The 22,449-nt window shown below is 37.2% G+C and overlaps 1 protein-coding gene across 6 annotated transcripts in view; it reads left to right on the top strand.

The window, feature by feature from the left end:
- ntng1a (netrin g1a) overlaps positions 1-22,449 on the top strand; it is a 151,345-nt gene that overhangs the window by 32,752 nt on the left and 96,144 nt on the right. For 4 of the 6 annotated variants that reach the window (XM_067377617.1, XM_067377618.1, XM_067377614.1 and 1 more), the window contains exon 3: positions 19,831-20,559. In XM_067377617.1, coding sequence (XP_067233718.1) covers positions 20,314-20,559 — 246 coding nt within the window. In that variant the 5' untranslated portion in view covers positions 19,831-20,313. Of the gene's footprint in view, positions 1-6,467; positions 6,566-8,589; positions 8,828-19,830; positions 20,560-22,449 lie in introns of those variants that run through there. The other 2 variants (XM_067377616.1, XM_067377615.1) reach the window with 2 other exon arrangements.

Raw genomic sequence — 22,449 nt, forward strand, 5'->3', positions numbered from 1 at the left:
AAAATATATGAAAAGAATTATTGGAGGACATTAGAAAGAACTGGCTATAATCTAATCATTCAGTTTCAAGATAAAGTTTAGGAAAGTAAAATATTTGCAAGTTTATGAGGTTAGGTTAGATAATTGGCTCTGGATTTGCTGGTGACCCAACAATTTTTGTGCAAAAGTGTTTTTATTGGTATTACAGTACCACAACAAAAGCTGAATAGGAGAATTGACACTTGGAAATGTATAAACAACAAGAGAAATGTGATTTATCAGCCACTGAGCCAGATATTGTGTAAGGGGAGGTTTATAAAATTGTATTGTGCTTTGTCTACTCTTTAAACAGAATTATGGTAGTTTTTCCTCTCCGTTTGGACTAAAACACTGTGTTTGTCAGCATTGCCAACTGTTTTCAATTGAAAGTAGTTAAAACTGGTAGCTGAATGTCACTAGATTACATCATAATGGCAATTTCATTGATCTACATAAATATGAATAGAGATCAGTGGGCAAAATAAGAATCTAGATTGAGGTTTGTCCAAGAAGTTGCTAGATTTGTCCCTACACTTTTTGAAAAAGTCTCAAAAGGGGCGGGGAAGTCACTAAATCTAGATTTGCAACACTGATTTGTGGTCTTCCGGTTTGAAAGGTTTTTCTGATTTTACGTCTCTGTGTTCTCTCCATATTTACAATTCTTTACAGACTTTAGCCCTGCCTACAACGTGCTGGATCCTTCACTGGAAACCAAAAATAACTAAATCCCGCAAAATGTTTACTCTTTGAATTTTTGCACCCGAGATTCGAGAACAATACAAGTCAACACCATTATTAACTAAAAGTTTGCGAAGAAGTATTTCCTACTAAAGCAAAGTGGTATTTGACTGATATGTGTATCCAAAGCAGACTGGTGGGAGAGGCTTTGGATGGCAGCATTCCCAGTGCATTATGGGTGTTGAAGTCATAGATATTTGGCAAGACAGCAGCCTTTTTTCTGTTTTTTTTTTTCTCTTGTCAAGTAGCACCAGTTTCGATTTTTTTCCCGCCTTTCTACTGTATAGGCAGCCAAGTTTTATTGAAAGGCCATTTTGCCAGTGGTGTAGTATCACTTTAAAGGCCCACTGAAGTGCCTTGGAATATGTAGCACTATTCGATGTGTTGATGTAATTTCCACTGAAACAGGAATACAGGGCGGGACATATTGAACAGCTCCTCCCCTTTTTTAAAATGGCCAATAGCGTTTAATTTTATATCACAGTTCGGCCAGAGCTGTTGAGCTCAATAAAGCTGCAGTTTCCTCCTAATCTCCTCCATATCGCTTTAATATACAGCATTCTGTGCAGAATTCAAATGGGTCCAATACATTTTCTGGTTCGCGCCTGTGGGCATGCTGCAGTACTTAACGTGAAACCAGACCTCATTCGCCCCAATGGAAAGCATATTTACACTCTTTGAGTCGTTCGTTATCCCATATATAGTGCACTATGTGCCACACTGTAAAAAATTACAGGGATTTTAACAGTAAAAGACTGTAAAAATGCTGCGGGGAAAAACTGTCAATTGGTTTACAGAAAGTTTCCGTACTATATACGGTGAATAACTGTAATAGATCTAATGGTACATTTAATGTACATTTAGGGTAAAATACCGTTAAATTCACAGTTTTTGGAAGTGAAAAATAACAATTCATTGTAAAATTTACAGTGAAAAAACGTAAATTGACATTCCCACAATTCCCTGCATGACACTTCACAATTGATATATTTTCATTGAAATAACTCTGTTTCTTCTTAGTTTTTCTCATTTTTTTCTAATCAGTTATGTACATTAGGGTTTTATTTTACATCTAATGTTGTTAAATTAATGTTTATTGCATTTTTAAAATTTCATGCATGTTACCATGATGGTGTTTAGTGTGTGTGTGTGAATGACACTGTGTGCACCTTCTATATAATAGTGTTGTCCTTCTCAGCTTGTGGAAAAGCTGCTTGTGATGAACTTTGATTCATCATGTGACTCTTATCACCACTGTGTTTGGTGACTGTCAGTGTATTATAAAGGTACAAACAGATATTAGTACTTCATTAGGTTGGAAAATTAACATATCAGTTAATGAAATACGTTATTTTACCGTAAATTTAACAGATTTTTTTTACGTTGCTACTGTATTTTTTACAGTAAAGTTCTGGCAACCACAGCTGCCGTTTTTTTTTTTTACCATAAATTTTACTGGGATTTTTTTACAGTGCATTCACCATGTAGAAACTAGTAAATGTGTAAACATGCCTGATTTTAGCCGCAGTTTCAGCATCTATTTATAACGTAGGTGGCGGGATGCTTTAGATTCTAGAGAGCGTTTGATTTGACAGAAAATCTGATTAGAAGCTGAGTGATGAGTGCAGAGTGATGTCATCAAAATCACTGATCCATTGTCACTGAATTTTGTCATTGTTTTGGGGCACACTATAGCTTAACAGTAAGACTAACATATTCATACTAAAAGCCAAAAAACTTTAAACAATTTGATTTCATGGGGACTTTTAAGTTATATTATCAGGTGATCTCTATCTAAAAGTTTAATTGGATGCACATTCTTTGACTTTAACAACAAATTATATTGGAGGCGTTTTATCCTACCTCTTGATAAACGTACTGTGTTTTGCATTTTTAATAATGCATGATTACCAAAAGCCAATTGATATTAAAGTTACACAATAAACACATTTCATGACAGTGGCTTTGGATTTGGATTTGTATATGCTGATCTTGTGCCGGTGGAATCCATTCAGAACTAATTTCTCATTTGTTGTATGTATTATCTTTAGATCAATTACCTATTGACGCAATCATCATTAGTTTTTAACCAGTGATTCGGATTACCATTGAATGCATTTTGGATGCAGAAAGTTGTTAATCCTCAAAATCACAAGGAGTCATTGGTTGCAAAGTAAATTCATTTTCTTTCTATTTATGTGAGCTCATGTCATGTCACGATTAATTGGAACAATCTCTCATTAACTTGCTTTCAGAGTCACGCTTGATTTGATGTATTCCATTTAATACCAATAGATCAAAATATCTTCCCATATTTAAGAATTAAATGCAACTAATTGAATCCTGCTATTAATAGATGTGTAGACAGTAAGGAGCAAATTAAATCAGAGCTGTGTCTCTGTCTCCTAGACAGCCTCAATGAGTTTCATCCACAAAGGCATATCATTTTATCCAATACATCCCCCTGGTATGCTAATGACGTTACTGTAAATAAACCAGGGGAAATCATTTGCCGCCTGCCAGTTACAGTAACCAATATTTTTGATTCGTGAGAAGACAAATTGGAAGCATGTTATTGACAAATCCTAATTTAGAAGACCAAATCCCAAGGCACTGGGCGGATCTCCATGGCCAAGTGACAATTTGTCATCATTATCATTAGCAGGCCAGTTTGCTTTCATTAACATGGTGACATGGTGTGATATCTGCCCTCATGTGGACTTTAAAAGGCAGTAGATTTAATGAACAGCAGCTAAAAACAAATTTTAATTTTGAGGGGTTATTATGTTTACTGTAGATTTGGAGGTTTTGTGTGTTTTTCATTGTTTGATGAGATCTCATTTGGAGGAACATCATCTGCTGCTGAATATTACCCTTCCATGTCAGTAAACTTCAAATAAGGCTAAAGATTAAATATGGTGCTCAGTTTTAAATGTGTTGAAAAGTACCAGGCTTAAAACATGTGAATAAGGCTTTGTCACATACATCTCACAAGAGACACATTTTCTTTGCAGTGCTTATCATTTTCAGCAGATGTTAGTGATAACATGCCATATTTTTTCCCCTAAAAACCTTATTTTGAAGTTAAAAGAACAGTTCACCCTAAAATCTAAATTATTTTCATTTTGCTTACCCTTGTGTCATTCCAAACCTCTTCTTTTGAACAAAAAGGAAGATATTTTTTTGGGGGGGGAAGTCTGTTTTTATTAATTTTTTTTTATTTTTTTATTAAATGAAACTGAAAATGAATGGGGTACAACATTGTTTGCTGTCGATGTTCTTTTGTGTTCCATGGTTTGGCTTAAAGGGATAGTTCACTCAAAAATGAAAATTCTCTAATTTGCTCACCCTCAAGTTGTTCCAAACCTGTATGAATTTCTTTCTTCTGTTGAATACAAAAGAAGATATTTTGAAGAATGTCAGTTAACAAACAGTTGACGGACCCCATTGACTTCCATAGTATGGTAAAAATACTGTTTGGTTACCGACATTCTTCAAAAAAAAAAAATTTTTGTGTTTAGCAATTCAAACAGGTTTGGAACAACTTGAGGGTGAACAAATGATGACAGAGTTTTCGTTTTTGGGTGAACTATCCCTTTAATACAGTATTTCGATAAAATATGTTTCTAGCTTTTGTAGGGTTGACTTTTATAAGTATTTTATAGGTCACAATAAATCAAAGTGTAAGCATCTTGTTGGAGAATCAGAAAAAGAATTAGTCTTAATTTTAACGTGCTATTGTCTACTTAAGGGTTGAACCATCTGTGGGAACATCTCACTTCGTAGTGATCTCTCTTCATATTTCTTACCATGTGACAGATATGCGCTGGACGGAAGAGATGAAACTCAATACTCTCCTCAGATGTGAGAGACAGTGATGAGCCACATGAGAGGCAGTCATCAATTCTCTGATAACTGAAGGTATGACAGCACTGAAGGAAACACAGGCTGCATCTCCTACTGGCTGATGCAGTCATGTGATTGCCTGTCCATGTCAATTGCGGCACCAGTGAGCTATTGAACTTTATGATAGATTTTAAGATGCATGGTAGTGGGAAATATCAAATGGTAAACACATACAGCGGATGTGCACTGTTTGTGAAGGAAGGATATCAATTGATTTTTAAAGCGTGTGTTTAGGAGGCGCACAACAATTGGTGATATACATCTGCTTGTATAGATGGCCTTAGTCCCACCAGTGTGTTTTTTGTTTGTTTGTTTTTTTTGTCGACTTGCATGATGATGATAAGCCGAAGTGATTTTTCATCACTCTGAAGGCTGTTTAGTATTTTTTTTTTTACATGAATTACTCTACTCAGTATTCCATGCAGTCACCTTCAATTTTCTTTTATGTAGACAAGCAGCATTTAGGTTTTCATATCAGTGACTTGACCTTCCTGTCTGAACTAATGACTGAACACTTTTAGGTTAAATGGTCCGTGACAGAAAGTTTATCTTCTTTCTCCATTGCTAATTTAGATGTGCAGGTGTGAATCAGGAGTCACATGAATAATACCCACATCATTTCATGCATGCAATAAAACATTTTAATACATTTTTTTGTCATTTATTTAGTTTGAGGACAACTATATTAAAGGACATACAACCTTTTTCCATTTCTGAATATGCAGTTATGATATACAAAAAAGTCTATTGTATGTCTGTTGGAGTAGATAGATGACTTTTGACATTAATGGTCTTAAAACCACAAGAATTTAAGCTTCTAATTTTAGATATCTATATATACAATTAGAAGCTTAAATTCTTGAGGTTATATATATATATATATATATATATATATATATATATATATATATATATATATATATATATATATATATATATATATATATATATATATATATATATATATATATATATATATATATATATATATATATATATATATATATATATATATATATATATATATATATATATATATATATATATATATATATATATACAGCCAAACCAAAAATTATTCAGACATTTTTTATATTTTTTTTTATATATTTTTATTAGTCAGGACACTAGTTCATTTATGTAAGTGAGGACAGCAAAATAAAGTAAACTGTGACATATTATACCCAAAAATTCTTCATACAGTGGACTACCAGTAAAATTGATAAAAATGTGGAACCAAAAATTATTCGGACACTTTCACGTGACCATGTTTTGCTGAAGTGTTATCTGACATAATTGAATTGAATAAACTTTATATTAATGAATGAAAAGTTCAAGGTGTCTGAATAAATTTTGGTTTGACATATATATGACTACTAAATATTTTATATATATATATATATATATATATATATATATATATATATATATATATATATATATATATATATATATATATATATATATAATTAGCATCACGGTAGTTATAATTTTATAACTATTGTAATGGTTTATGTTTAATATGTGTAATCCATCTTTTTCATGTCGCACCCACGACCATCCACCACATGTTGAATATAATCCCACCTTCCCAAGGCATCTCTACTGTCAGATCCGCCTCAAAGAAATAAGTCTTCACCAAAACCTACACTAAGCCGGAAAAGTGTTTCCTCGCCGTCGCATTTGTTTGCTGAGTTGTTTGACTCGCTGAAGTGCCATTTGTGCCTTTGATTAGACCACCATTCTCCCGGAGCCGAGGACACGAGTGGTCGCTTCTGAGTTCAGCTCCGCACCTGCGCGTCTCCAAGATGTCCCGATTGAAACCCGTCAAATATCGGTTTGCAAAATGAGATCTCTTTGCACCGTTCGGATTGACGCTTTGGATTGAAGCTTTTGAGTGAAGGTGAGATCAATGAGGACTTTTTATCTCAATGCATGTGTGGGAAATGGGTGCGTCTCGGCAAACTTTTGATGTGCGTTAGGTGTTTTATGGGAATACCACGGCTTGTCGGTGTTCTTAAAGGATCATTTAAATGTAACTTACTTAATTCTCTAATATAATACGAGTCTTGTTGTATACGGAACTGCTATTTTTTTCCTAAATGGATGGTTTTATTCTCCTTCGCCTGCAGTGCGTAAAATCTACCATGCGCCTTTGCGCACTTGTGTCTCTTTTTGTTTATGGCTTTGACAGTAGACCCTGCTGGTGTGAAACTGTTTTTTTTTTTTTTTTTTTTTTTTTTGAAAGTTGTTAAATTACTGTTACCTTTCTTTAGATATTACTCATAGGTGAAAAGGCCATCAATTTGTGTGTATGTCACGCACTGGCAATAATCTAGTTTATTGGTTTTCCATAAGGCTTTCTGACAGCAACTACATAAATGAGCATAGCCTGAACTCATTGCCTCTTTATGAGATGAATGATTATCACTGGCTGTTTCTTTTTATCTTTGTAGTCACCACACTCCATGTGATGGTCCAGTTGACTTGCAGCAGTAGTTTATGGAATATTTCCAACCATTTATAAGATGGTCTTTTCATAGTGCAAGTTTTAAATGCCATTAGTTAATTGCATATTGATAGGGTGCTTGAACTTAGCTACTGGCGGAAATTAAGTAGTTGCTTTGAAAAAACATCAGATTGGAACATTAGAACATCAGCCTGAAAAGAATCAGTGTTTTGCAATTCAGTTACTTTAGCTTCTCCAAACAGTAATAACTTTGCTTTATTGTTGTAATTTAAATTAATTTGATTTCTTTTTGGGCTATTTCTATTTTATAGGTGTTATCCTCTGCCTCTTTAGCTAAAATCCACAACATTTCCAAGTCGTTCTCCAATTAGTATAGCTATATAAGTGATTTAAACTGTAAGTTAAAGCAAATGATTTCCTTTTTTTTCCCACTTATAACTTTTCTCTGTAAAGTGAATATAATCATTTATGAGTAAGTTAATTGTATATTATATTTAATATTATCAGATAGCCTATATATTGATCATTTTAGTTGGTTAATTTAATTTAAAATTTAATTAATAGTAGGTTATATGTGAAATTCTACTGCAGTTTTTTAAAATAGAAAATACAGCTACATTTTATGTATCAGTATCATATTCTTGTTGAATCTATATAATGAATAATTGTACTTAATTACCACAGACAGAAGCTCTGGCATAATGTCTTAAGTAAATGCTACCTTTAGGACCCTGTGGATGTCATATCCTGCGTAGTATTTACAGTGAAGAGATCCTAATGATCAAGACGAAAATACATAACTATCTGTAACCCATCTCCCTCACCATTTGTTCGAATAAATGAGGGAGACTGTTTTCTGTCCCGTTTGTGTCTTTGCTGAAGTCCCATCTGAGTTTTAAACTGCTGAGAGGGAGAGGATGAGCAGAAAACAGTGAGGGCTGAGTGGATGTGTAAAAGCAGAGTGTGTGTGGAGTGTCCAAGTGCGTAATCTTCCCCAGCCATCATTTCCCGCCGAACACTCGCGGTATATGCGCGTAAGGGAATGCGCGTGAGGATATTCTCAGCGCGCGCTGGTCCAGTTGGTTCGATTCGTATCTCGCTCATGACTAAAACGTCGAGGAAATAGTGAAAATATCACAAAAAGAACATTTTTTTTCGTTATCCCCTCAAACAAAAAGGGAATCTCGTTTTTTGGATATAGGGCGGTTGAAAAAAGCCGTCAGGAGGAACGGACACTTGGCTATTCAAAGTTTAGTGAGGACGGTTATTGGCTCTGAGGTGATTGTCATGATGCTCACAAAAGAAAACACGATGAAGAAGGAGAAATTGTGGGATTTGTGAGTTTATATTGTTTGGGACACACGCAGAGGTTGAATTTATGCCCATTTTTGTTGGCACTGAAAACATTTCCTTTGAAGTTTACCTCAGAAATTTCTGCTTCAGTAACGTCTCGCACTAGAAAGATGTGGCGCGCGACTTAAGGAAAGATTGACGTGACGCGAGCCACCTTTCAGTCGCTTTGTTTAGTCAGCCCGTTTAGATAGGGTGGAGGTGGGGGAGATTCCGTTTTTCCCCGAACTCATCACATTAAGATTAACAAGCCGTCTTTAAGAGGATCCTCTATGGTCATTCATGAACTTGTTGAACACCAAGCCCTCCGCAGGACCCTTCATATCGAGAGTGAATCTAAATAACGTGAGTATTCCCCTTCCTTTTTAAGTTTTGGTTGGTTTGTGTGAATATTTGTGCAATTCGTTAGTTAATAGTTTACATGTGGGATCTAGTAATGTGGTTTCGGTGCCGCTTTAACTTTCCACAGCCTTCTTTCAAATTAATTCAGAATAGTTTATGTTTTATTGCCTAGTACTTTAACCGGACACCGACTTACAAGCTCTGCTGTAACACTGAAAGCGTTATATTTGTGATATAAAAGTAGAAAACGTATGCGAATTTGATTTAAGCACCTTGAACAGCGGACTTTCCTTTGAGAGAGTGCGAATGGAAGCGCCCCCTTGCGGCCGAAATGCGTTTTATTGTCTATGTATAGGTTGCTTTCACGCACGGTTAGCTCTTACCTGCTATGCCCTAATTTGTGTTAATTCAAAAAAGTAGGCCACTTTGTTCAGTAGAAAACTTGATCAAACTATCTAAGAAATAATTCACACAATACTGTTTCGATAATGGTTAGAAAAAGCGATTTGTGTAATGTCCATATGGTTTATTTGCATGTAGGCTTCTGTATAAATGTACTTTAAACATCAAACTGAATTAATAATTTTTTATTGGTGTTTACCTGTAACCGATTCAGGTTGTTTATTCGGGAATTTATTTTAGTTTCAGTGTATTTGATCTGAACTAGTTAACAGAACTTAACTAATGTGACATGCGTTCCTATTTAAACAATATTTTTGTAAGCATGTTATGCATGCATGCTGCGTTTATACATTTACAGCCTTTATACATTCATATACATATACACCTAACATGTTGTTGCTATAGATATATAGCTAGATAGATGGCTGAATAGATTCTTACAACATCAGTGATTTTTAAAATAATCAGTGCATGTTGTCTTTACAATCTACTTTCATTCAGCCTTCATTTAAGAAAAAGACATAGGATAGAGGTTACGTTTGAGTCATGCTTTGTCCCAAAATATCTGCATGGTCAGTAGGGGAATAAGTATCAATCATCATCATCATCAGACATTTATGACATTATATCTCAGATTTAGCAATATCACTCATGAAAGTCTATGGAATAAAGAAATAATAGCATTCACTTGAGCTGTGAGCTTTAGTTCAGTGCAAAATTATTCTCAACATCCCAAGATAATGATTTCAAGCTTCGTTCTCCAGTGGGATATTTTGAGCAGTCTGACATATCGCGACGAAAACTGAATGCCACAGCAGCCTTTTAGGAAAAGTATATTTAATAATGCATAACATGTTCCGATGTCGCAGCAAAGTGTGTGCTTGGCGGTGGAGGGTGATGTCTTGAGCGGAGGGGGAGAAGGTCTGACTGTGACAACAGAAGCCTTATAGGGGCTTTTGTGTACGGAGATTGAGAAACAAACCCCTAAAGCTAAGCTGCACAACACAAATGGCATTGCTAGAGTCGAGAGTCGCCCTGTCAAGCGTCCTGCGCATTCACACATGAACAGAAAGTGACAGAACATGCCGAGGAGAGAGAAAGAAAGAGAGAATGAAGAGCAAGAGTGGGAGAAGTCAAGCCAGGCTTAGCAGCTGTGCAAAGGGAGATCCCTTTCTTCCGAGGCCAGGGACCTGTCTACTGCAGACAATCAGATTGCATTATGGGATAGGACGTCTGCCAGGTCCAGTAACACTCATGAAGTGTAGACAAACCTGTGCTTTGATTTTGCCTCGTGCTGACAGGCTGAGTCACATGCAGCCATCATCATGCCTTCTGCTTGCAATTGCCACACATTACGATGAAAGAAATATCTCGCACCTGAATATTAGAAGAGGTGACATGGCGGAGTGGATGGTTGTGCCGTGGTTAAGTCTGGATTAGAGCAGAGATCATCAGACTCGGTGGGTGTATGTGTTGGGCTGTCATGTTAAGGGAAAACATACTCACTCCCTGCTGCACTGAATGTTTATTTATGAGACCTGTCATATTGGCAGGCTGTTTATGGTAGAATCACTGATCCCGTGCAGGCAGGCGCAGAAATCCCGAGAGCGTAGATCTCATCGAGCGCTGCACCTCCCTCTCTATCACAGGCTGAGACATGAATGGCAGAGAGAGGAATGTGGCGACAGGAGAAAAGGATTTTGGGATAGAAGATGGAGGCTGGTGTATAGAATTTGATACATAATGAAATTAAAAGCAGACATGTGTCTGTACTGGCAAGTCTAGTTTAGCAGGCCATCGTTTATGAGCACCTCTGAGGTTTAGACATGCAGGCATGCTTCAATAGCCCTGGGGACAAGATCGAAGTGGACACCCAGAAAGGGAGGGGTGTGCTTCACGGCATTACATGGATGAGGAAATCTGAGCCTGTAGTTCTAGTCCTGTCAAGGTCATATGAAATCTGTGAATGATGTATCTGTTTAAATATAATATTAACACGTGGCTTACTGGTGAAGCTCTTGAATCGATATTCACCTGTCCCTGAAGGGACACATGTTTGTCATGTGGCTTTAGGTTTGTTGACTGCAAGGAGGTCTAGTCCACCTGTGGTCCACCTGTGGGGGAAAGCAAATTAATTTCTATAGCTGCTATAAATTCGATTTTGCTTTTTTTTTTTTTTTTTTTTTAAAAAGGACTTTCAAGTCTTGTTGGCTAAAGTTTTTTACAGTTAAAGTAAAGCAAAAATCCAGACATATTTTTTTTTTCTTTTTTTTTTTTTGCCAACTGGGTAAAGAAAAAAAAAAAACCTTGTGAAAATAAGCAATTCAGTGACAACATGACAAAAGTCTCCACATATTTTTTAATAAGTAAATGGTTAAAAAAAAAAGAAAGATGTATCTGAAAATTTGTCAGAAAATGACAGTGGAATGCTGCATGCACTTAGACTATTTCAAGGTTTGCTAAATAATATGTAATTATTTATTAATTCATATTCTTCCTGTTGGAACAAATAAAATCACCAGTAATTATTAATATTTCTTGTAGGGCTGTCAAGCGATTAAAATGTTTAATCTAATTAATTATATTGCGATTAATTAATCTAATTAATTGCACATCAAATATGGCTGAGAAATTACTCACAAAAGATCATTTAAAGTCATTATTGTCTAAAACATCAAATAGACATAGATGACAAAAGTAGCTTCAGCAAGAAATATTTTATTTGATTCAATATAGAATTTATTTCACATACTCTTTTGGATCATGAGGGTGAGTAAATGATGACTGAATTTTCATTTTTGGGTGAACTAAACCTTTAATGATTTTTTATTATTACTATGGAAATATGATTATTTATTTATTTATTTATGGTTATTTATTTATTTTTTATTAAATTATAGAGCCCATCCACATGGATACGCGTTTAGATGTATACGTAAAAATTTTGTATCGTATCAGCGTTTCATCCAGATGCATTCGGCGTTTTGGGAATCTAAAACCGCTATTTTTTTAAACCGGGTCCCAGAAGCTACTGAGCCTATTAGGTTTACTAAAGTAAATTTTTATTACTAAGCTTTAATAAAGTTTGTATACAGCATGCAAGGTTTATGCGCATGCGTTTTTAGTGTATCTCTGTTGCAGAATTACAGCACCACACACTGGTCTGGCATGTATACTACATCGTTTTGAGTTGGTTTCAGTGGTTTCGTGTGTATGCAGATATTTCTTGAGATGACGCCGTGTTTACAGATTTTTTTTTAGAACGAGGGAAAAAAATAAAGATTGGATAGGGCAAGCTCTGGCTTCGTATGGATGTGGCCATACTCTAAATAAGAAACTAAAACTGCCAGTAGGTGGCAGTAAATGTCTTAATGATTAAGTCATTGAGTCATTCATTCATTCGATTTGTTGAAATGGCTGATTCATTCAGGAGTGAAGTAAATGGTACTCTTTATGACTGGTCCATTGAATTATTAGGCTTCTTTGATTTGAACCGGGTCATCAAAATCAGACCGATTGGAGTATGACATCAAAGTACTGCATGAGCGATTAGAGAGCTCCATATGCTTTTGAATCGCTCTCGCGGTACTTACTTGAACAAGCCTAATGAGTCACCCGATTCATAAAAACGTGGATTCAGAAACTAAATGTTGCTCGGAGACAAACAAAACAGACAATATTGTGTATAAAATAACAATATTAACCAATTATTTATTGAGCTGTTGTATAAAATCAGTATATAATTTGCACTCCTGCAGCATTCGTTACTCATGTGATATAGCTTAAAGGGTCATGAAACCCCCCTCTTTCAGCTCAAGCCTAGCTCACAATCTTTTTGAAAAATGCAACTTAAATGGGCGTGGTGGCTGTGAGAAGAGGGGAGGGGAGAGGAGAGGAGAGGGGGGAAACTCTCATCGCCAGTAGCCCATGCATATCGACTGTCACTAAAAATCAGTGGTAAAACATGAAGAAATACTACATTTAAAAAAAAAAAAAAAAGAAAAGTTAAAATCTAATGAAATACACTGACACTTTATTTTTGTCTTTTCAAGAGTTACTGAATGCCCTGCTACATATATCCTACAGTAATCGTAATTCTATTTAAAACATATTAATGTACATGTGTAATCACAGTCATTATAAAATATATAGTTGTTTATATACACACTATACATGCATATATTTGAAAAAAAAAATAACGCTTAAAAAAAAAGCCTTGCGTACATAGCATAGATCTACGTGCCGAACCTGCAACACGCTCAGTCAGTCAGGCTGCGTGTTGACTGGAGCAGAGCAAGCGACCAGTCACATTTAACTTACGCGCGGCTCAACTTCCATAGGAATGAACCGAAAACACTCGCGCTTACCCGCTCGCTCCGCGCCAACGGACACGCACCGTCAGTCAGTCAGTCTCTCTCACTGTTTAGTGCCGTTAACCGTCCTCGTCATTGGAAAGATCCACGTGGTGTCATGAATAATTAAGAGAGTGTCTTCTCATTGGATAAAAAACTCAGTCTCGTTAATAATTATGAAACACCGATGAGTCATCAAAACACTATCGTGCTCTGCCACGTCACAGCCTGTGACGTGGACAGGATGAAGATTTTAAACCCGGAAGACGAAAATAGCGTATAAAAACTAAAATTTAACCATTTCCCCCCCACTATTAAATCTAACAGATGCTAACATTGTCTTCAATGGTGTTCAACACACATACCTCTGTTAAAATCTCAGAAATTTTGGTTTAGGGTTTCATGACCCTTTAACCATATAATATGATGTAAATATGAGACAAAACTCAAACAGGGGCATTTTTTTGCTCCATATCTTGAATTTTAGGGACATTCTAACTACATTCTATAGGCTTCATCACGCAGTGCGTTATTTTGCCCTGCATCATATTTGTCATCAATCACCTATGTGGTGATTTGTCATCATGACCTACGTAGGTCTGGGGCGGGGGAAGTGCGTGAAATGTGTTAATAATTTTAACACATTATTTGTAACGGTAATTAAATAATCTATTTAAAGCGTTAAATCTACAGCCCTAATTTCTTGCAAAACATTTTTTTTTTTTTTTCAAATTATAAATTCACTCTTATATTGTTGCTGAATTGCTTATTTTTTTTGTAGCTTCTTTCATTCATTTCACTGGCTAAAAAAATCATCTCCAATCCCCATATAAAATTAACTTGTAACAATGTTCACCAGGATTTGTTTCCCCTCCATGCTAAACTAGGCTCCCAGCTGATGACGAATATGACTGCCGTGTAATGGTAGGATTAAACGATGAGATTGCTTGTGAATCTCCTCATCGGGGTCCCATGTTAAATACAATAGAAGCTAGATGAGGTGACCTGCCTCAGATCACCCCGCTCTGTGTCATAATGCATCCTGCACCCTGCGCCAGCCACATCACCAGAGGCAGTGCAGAATAATTAAGAGGACTCGTATATGGATCATGAAAAGTGATAACAAGCGGGCTTGTGTGATCTTTAATGTGCCCTAGACACTTATCCTCCCTGTATCTCTAATGGCTCATTACACTGTCCTCTTTTCCTGCATCGTCCCTCGTCTTCCTTTCTTCCTCCTGCACGTTTGGATTCTGTGCCTATCGAGAGCTGCCTGCCAAAAGTTTGCCTTTTTATTTTTCTTATTTTTTTGGTCCCTGTCCTCAACATTACAGACGTTAAAGGATTAGTTCACTTCTGAATTAAAATTTCCTGATAATTTACTCACCCCCATGTCATCCAAGATGTTCATGTCTTTCTTTCTTCAGTCGAAAAGAAATTAAGGTTTTTTAGGAAAACATTCCAGGATTTTTCTCCATATAGTGGACTTCATTGGGGTACAACGGGTTGACGGTCCAGATTGCAGTTTCAGTGCAGCTTCAAAACGCTCTACACGATCCCAGACGAGAAATAAGGGTCTTATCTAATGAAATGATCTAAGATGCTGAGTAAGTGTCTACAAAGTGAACATGCAAAGACTAAGCCAAACACCCTTTACGAAAAAAAGGTAAAACAACGATGTTGGATGATTTTGAAGGTGGAGGCGAAAATGAGATGCAGTTTTTTGCTTTGCCGCAGTACTTCTACCTATGTCACGTGTGACCTTGCAAACGTAATGCGTGGCAGATCACAGAGCAGTGCAAGGCGAGCATTTTTGGTTAAAAAGTATATAAATGTTTGTTTTTTTAGAAACAATGAACAATTTTTTTCACTAAATAAGACCCTCATTCCTCGACTGGGATCGTGAAGAGCCCTTTGAAGCTGCAATGAAACTGCAATTTGGACCTTCAACCCGTTGTACCCCACTGAAGTCCACTGTATGGAGAAAAATCCTGGAATGTTTTCTTCAAAAACTTTAATTTCTTTTCGACTGAAGAAAGAAAGATATGAACATCTTGGATGACATGGGGGTGAGTAAATTATCAGAAAATTTTAATTCTGAAGTGAACTAATCATTTAAGATGTCCCACCTACTCTTTATCTCTTTGCTGTCTCTTTCTCTCCCTCACTGTCTCCTCACTCTGTCCTTATTAAATCTGGACAAATCTAATCACGCCCTCCATCCATAGTTCTGGATAATGGTCATTGTGATGGATGTGATGAGTTTTAATAAGTCATGGCCATCTTTAAGATTAATTAAAAAAACTGACCAATTTGACTTTTCCAATTCTGTTGGTATTCATTTTGATTAATCCATTTGTTAAATGTCTTAAGTTTTTGAAAATGTCTTATTTTCTTTTTTCCCCTCTAATGCATATTTAAAGGCATGGTTTTGGTCTGGCTTTCATAATAGCTAATATACTAATCTTTCAAAGTTTATGTACATCTCTGATCCTAAAATATTTGCACAAGTTCATTTATGAAGATGTCCTTGATCCATTGGCACCAAACATCGTTTTATTTAGGCAGCTTTGGTCAACAGTCAGATTGTGATGTGATTTCATGCTCCATGTTTTTCTAATTGGAGATTAGGCTCTATTACAGACACCCCACTCAACTCCCTGTTCTGTGACTTTACAGTGACAGCGATTGTGCAAATGATCCTTTCTGCACTAGAAAGTGCATGAGCTCTGCTCTGGTGAGAAACAAGCTCCTGTCTGAGGGTGGTCCACTGCGAGACTGCACTGTGATCTGACTCACCGCCCCAACTCGTTTGGGGCTCACAAGGTTAATTGATCACTGTGGGACTGGTGACGGGATGAGTGTGGGGTCAGCATCTGTATTGACTGGGCAGACTGATTAACAAGCACTAAAACACTCCTGGCCCCCGCTTTCAGAATGTTTGATAAGTCGTCGTCAATTATCCTCCTGCCAGCCTCCATCAGGGGGAACTGGCAACCTTTGCTCTCTCTTCATTTTGTAGCTGCGCTGTGCAGAAACCGTGCTTTTGCGAAACGCACATGGACGACTCTAACTGCTCCATATTGATTGCTCTTAGCAAGGGTTACAAACTGATTGAATCTAACAAACATTTCATATTGGAGAAATGGTTACACACTGCGTGACAGGTATATTTATTGTCTGAAAAACTGAATCTTCTGATGTTGTGACAATGAGCACATTTACATGTACATACAACAAAACACCATTAACTATCAGAAATTGGTTTTAAGGGATTAGATGCAAATCAATAAATAATTTTTTCATCAGCACACAACTTTTTTTTTGTTTTTTGCTAGCAACATATATTTTGCCAAAATGTTGCCCAATATTGTTTTGGAGGGCAAAGCAGCTTCCATTTGAATGAAAGGGGAATGTAAACGGATAGCTTTCTCAATTTTAGTAAAAACCTCATTGTTGAAAACTTGATGCAAACAGATGTGTGCACATTGAATAATTAACAGTTTATAGGCTATATGCTAAGAAAAATTAGTATAAAATAAATCAATCATCAATTTTGCATCTTAAGAGCACTGTTTAAGGTGTTTAAATTACCTTAAAGTCCCCCTGTGGTGAAAATCAAGTTTTAATGTTATATATATTTGGTGTTTTTTAGGGGTGTAACGATTTATCGCAGTACGATATATCACGATGCAAAAATGTTACGATATGCATCATAGAATGATGGCGATGCTTTTACGATATGACGGCAGTCTAATCTTATTGGTTGAGCTGTCAACTTGACCTACTCTGCAAGGTGGGAGTGAGAGAAGCCTGTTGTCACCGCATATAAATGGTCAGTTCAGTTCAGTAAATATAGTTCAGTAAGTGTTTCGGGCACACATTGAATCTTGCAAGCAGGTTTAAATGTTTCTCGCGTCAGTCTTTTGCTTGGTCGCGTGAGAAAACACAGCACAGCAACAGCTGTGCTCACAGAAAAGCAAAAGATGCTTGCGATGCTTTCCTTTAAGAAGTTCTGCGGGGCCATTCTCATATTGCGTCTTTTTCCCGCGTGCAAGTCAGTTATTTCAAATGTAGCCGCGCGGCAGGCGCGCTCATAATGGGATTAACGCAGTTCATGGTTGCATAGCAACGACCGACACCACTGGAGCGCAAGTGCTTTGGAAAGAAGGAGAAGCGGTGCGGCCGCGCCTTCCACGCGTTTTTAGACGCGATATGTGAATACTAATTCTAAGCTCATGTTAAATTTAACATTCTTTTTCAGTGACAGACAGACCTATTCAGCTGTTGATCTGAATACAGAAGGTTTTTATTAAACCTTGAAATGTGATTTTGTATGTAAAACAAGGAAAATTATTGAAATTTGTTAATGTTTTTTGAATAAGTCTTGTTTGAATTTCAGTTTCATTTTGTTCAAAATATCGTGATACGTATCGTATCGTGAACTCCGTATCGAGATACGTACCGTATCGTGAGCTGAGCGTATCATTACACCCCTAGTGTTTTTAATATGCTTTAAGACAAACTATGTATAAATTCATAAGTCAACACCCTTGCTGAGTATTTTGTCTTTAAAACTGCAATGATCTAAAGATAGTTTCAAAATCGCGGTGTTTCTTACATCACAAACATCCTTGTAACCATTCACGTCAACATGCTTTAGCATAACTATGTCCTGTAACATTAGCAGCACATTACTAAATGAAGAAAGGGTGTAGAGTTACATTCAAGCTATTTTAAGTCATGAACAATTTAATTAAATATGTCATTTTGGTGACATTGAGTTTTAAGAGGATACAATTATTGACAGGGGAACTATGTCAGCTTATTAATTGTAATCAAGATTGCGCATGTAAACACAATTTACTGTAGTACAGTGTTGAGGAGTAGCAGTGGGTTTCAGTGCATAGCACACTGTGTTCAAGCAAGCAGCTCATGATTCATGTCTCAGAGCGGCTCTGTTCATGGTAAAGGCTGCAAGCTCCATCACTGCATGTGCTGCATTGACTACTCCTCTGTTTCCAGTTTAGGTTGCATATGTTTTGTTACTGTACTGATGTTACATTTGCTGCAAATTTGCACTTTGACAGTCAGTTTAAGATATACCTTAACTCCTTTAACTTATGAGAAGCTAGTAGCTTGTCAAAGTATAGTTTCGGAGTAGCTTCCCCAACACTGCTGTAGTTTCAAAAACAGTAAAATGTGAATGAGCTATTAAGATACTTATTTTTGTGATTCATATATTTGTTTTGGAAAACCATCAATTGTACAGAGATCTCATGCAACCATAGGCATGGCTCCTTTTCTTGCTTTGTTTCTCATCTTAGTATTTCTCTTGTATTTTGGTTTTATTTCAGTACATTGTTTTACTGTTCAGAAGCACAACAGATGAAAGCAGAATTTTGTTGAAGTGGAGTTTTTCTGCAAGTTCCATTACTTGTTGAAGCTTTGTAGTCAGCTAAAAAGAATATAATTGTCAGCTAAAAAGCATATTCATCTCCATTCAAAGCTAAATCATTGGTTCAACCTGATAGAGCTATTTTCATGTTCAGATCAACTCTGCTTCTTTAACTATGTAAGTAAACAGTCAGTCAAGAATGCTTTGGATTCTGGTTTCTATGTGCAATACATGCCGTGAAATATTTAGATGTCGAGTTTCTTTTTTTATAATAACGGGGAAGCATTGATTGTTTTGCGAGAGAGGTGTTTCACATTATTAACTCCCTACACAAGCAGTTTACAGGCCTCATTTAGAGGCTCCAAAGTGACTTCAGCTTGCTGCTGAACAGAAAATAACATGTGTTTCTATAGTAACTTTTGTGAGAGTAACCTCGTGAGTTTGCCTCCTATTCACAATTTCATCAATTCCCATTCAAAAGGCATCCAAGCAATCATCAGCTTTGCACTTATTCTCTGAATTATGACTTGAACCCTCTACATCCTGTAATTTCATTTAGTGATACACATAGCTGTTGGTCTATACTCAGTATCAAAAGAGCATTTTAAGTGTAGGTATGGTGGAAGAGAATGGGCCTACAGAGGATTGTGGGTAATGCCAGGAGTGAATGCATGAAAGCTCTCAAGATCACGTTTTCTTTGATGGCCTTTTAGATATCTGATATTTCTCTATGACGCACACCAGACACCTGACTGGCACCACCTCAGAGGAGTCGGAGTGCTAATTTCCTCCTGCTGTCAAACTCTATCCCCTAACTGATATTCACCATCACCTCTCTCATTTTTTCTGTGCAGAGTGCAGATGCCAAGCTGGAATAGAGGATGATTGACAGAAGGCAAAGCTAAGACGGCTGTCAGTCAACATCTAGCCAGAGAGTCGATTCATCAGAGTGTCAGAAGCCTTGCTCTCTCTCCATCTCTGACCGATCATTTCGTCTTCTCTGCCTCCACTTCTCTTATCTCTGCTGGCACCCTCCAACCCTGCCCTCCATCCTGCTCCTTCCCAGTGGACACAATAAAGACCAGAGGTGGAGATTGAAGCATTGGACTTGACGACCTTAGAGTGACCAACGGAAAGCTGGCATGCTGCTGCTGTTCTTCTGGCCTATGCTCAGCAAAATTCGGATTATTTTGTAAACCAGACCTAGATCTTCCTCTCCATACCCTCTTTCTCTATCTCCCCTTCTCTCATGCGTCTTTGAGAGGAGGGAGCAGACGGATACTTTACATCACAGTGAATAGTCTATTAGAGGGGCGGCCCGAATAAAGGAAGCAGCCATGCGTTTCCCGCTGCTCTTGACACTGCAGGCATTATGGCTGACTGTGTGTCAGGCCACGCAACACTATCCCACAACCTGGGGACACTATGACTTGTGCAAGTCACAAGGCTACACGGAAGAAGGCCTGACCTGGTATTACATGGCCTGTCAGCCTGAAGCCGCGGACATGACCAAGTACCTAAAAGTCACTCTTGACCCACCAAACATCACCTGTGGAGACCCACCTGAGACCTACTGCACCCTGGTGAGTGAATGAATCATATGATTTCACCTACAGTGTATTTACTACCTGTTCTGGCTTCATCTCATTTTTGTGTCATTTATTTATGTGCTTAACATTTGATATGCATGGTGCCGCATGCAGACTACAATGGAGGTTAAATAGTTTTGAGGATGTGGGATGGATTTGCGAAATCTGAGATGGAGCTGAGATGCTCAAAAGTACCTGACAAAGTTGATTTTGTTCATTTATGCCATTAGAACTGCTAATAAGGAGTATTGCAGCTGAAATCTCAGTTAACATCAAAATTGTGTCAGTGTAAATGGTGTCCACGTCCTGTGCTGGGTCATTGACTGTTTCGATTTATATGGTTAATTATCTAGTTTCAGCTTTGGTGGAAGCCTTCATTAGGTCTTTGTGAACAAAATGCTGTCTGTCATTAGCATTGAAAATGAGAATAAGAAAAGAATTAGAGATCGGAGAGGAGAGAGACGGATGAAAGAGGCACTTAAAATCTGGCTTTCTTTGAGGTGGTGAGCTGTACGTCTTTTAATGGGCAGGACTGTGTTTAATTAGAAAAATGTCAGTCGTACATTTACACATGGTACTTTGAAACTCACAGCTGGCCTGGACTATTAGAAATGAGTTAATTATTATCAGTTTTGTTTGTGCTAGTGTGAGCACATGCAAATGTGTGTGCTTTCGAAGACTCTAAAGTTTTACTACAGGTTCAGAGAGAGCGAGCGAGAGGCTGTTTACAGTATTTAAGAGGTGAAAATAGTGGAGTGGGACAGTCCAATGATAGTCCGCTGAGTGACAGAGGACCTAATATCTGGCGTGCAGGGAATGAAAAGTGAATTATTCAGTATGTTTTGTCGCTAATGTGTTTTATTCATAGGATACATTATTCAGAGCCATATCTGGGAGGCACTTTTGAAAATGCTGACTCCCTCTGATAGATTCCCAAGGTTAGAGCAAGGGCTGTTATCCATTTTGGAGGGTCACTGTCACAATATAGCTCCGCTCTTTGGTTTCCCAAGGGCCCAGAGTAAAAAAAAAATGACACATAATTTAACCCTAGTACACCAGTCAATTATTATTGCAATAACAGATGACTGTAAAAGAGCATGCACTGTGGTCATACCTGCCTTCATTCCTGGCTTCAGTGTTACTCTATACAGTACTTATAACATTTCTGTGGCGATTTTTATGGGTGGATGAAAAATCGATACACAGTGGATGCGCAAGCAGTTGCCGTGGTAATGAACAATACCTGCTTGTAAAAGCAAATGAATATTAAACTAAATATTAATGCAACAGCACATATTATATTTTTCTAACTCAAAACAATCGGCCAGCTTGATAATCATACAATTTGCTGATGCAAAAGATGCGTGCATGCTCGCGCCGTAGTGCCGAATGTGAAAGGCTGAACAGCGGCGGTGTCTCAGTCTCCACTGGGCTAGAGTAAAATAATAATGCAATTACAAGGTGTGTACAATTTAAACTACCTTAATAAATAACTCCACTAACAGTAGCTGCTGTTAAGTTTGCATACTGCTGCTCTCTCTTCTACTGTCTTCTGAACTTTTCCCTGTCTTCATTAAAGCTCCAGTGAAGGGTTGCCAGATAGATATATATATATATATATATATATATATATATATATATATATATATATATATATATATATATATTAGGGCTGTCAAAATAACGTGTTAATTTCGATTAATTAATCTGAGAAAAAATAACGCGTTAAAAAAATAACGCAGATTAATCCACTCCGTATTGACCTCTGAACCTGGAGCCGTTCTAGCCACCATTCGACTGTAAAATGAAGGAGGGAGACGACTACTGCGCTGACGGACAGAACGAGCAGAGCTCCTCCCTCGTGCGCGCGAGCTCTCTCTGTGT

Source organism: Chanodichthys erythropterus, chromosome 23 (assembly GCF_024489055.1).
Source record: "Chanodichthys erythropterus isolate Z2021 chromosome 23, ASM2448905v1, whole genome shotgun sequence".
Classification (NCBI taxonomy): domain Eukaryota; kingdom Metazoa; phylum Chordata; class Actinopteri; order Cypriniformes; family Xenocyprididae; genus Chanodichthys; species Chanodichthys erythropterus.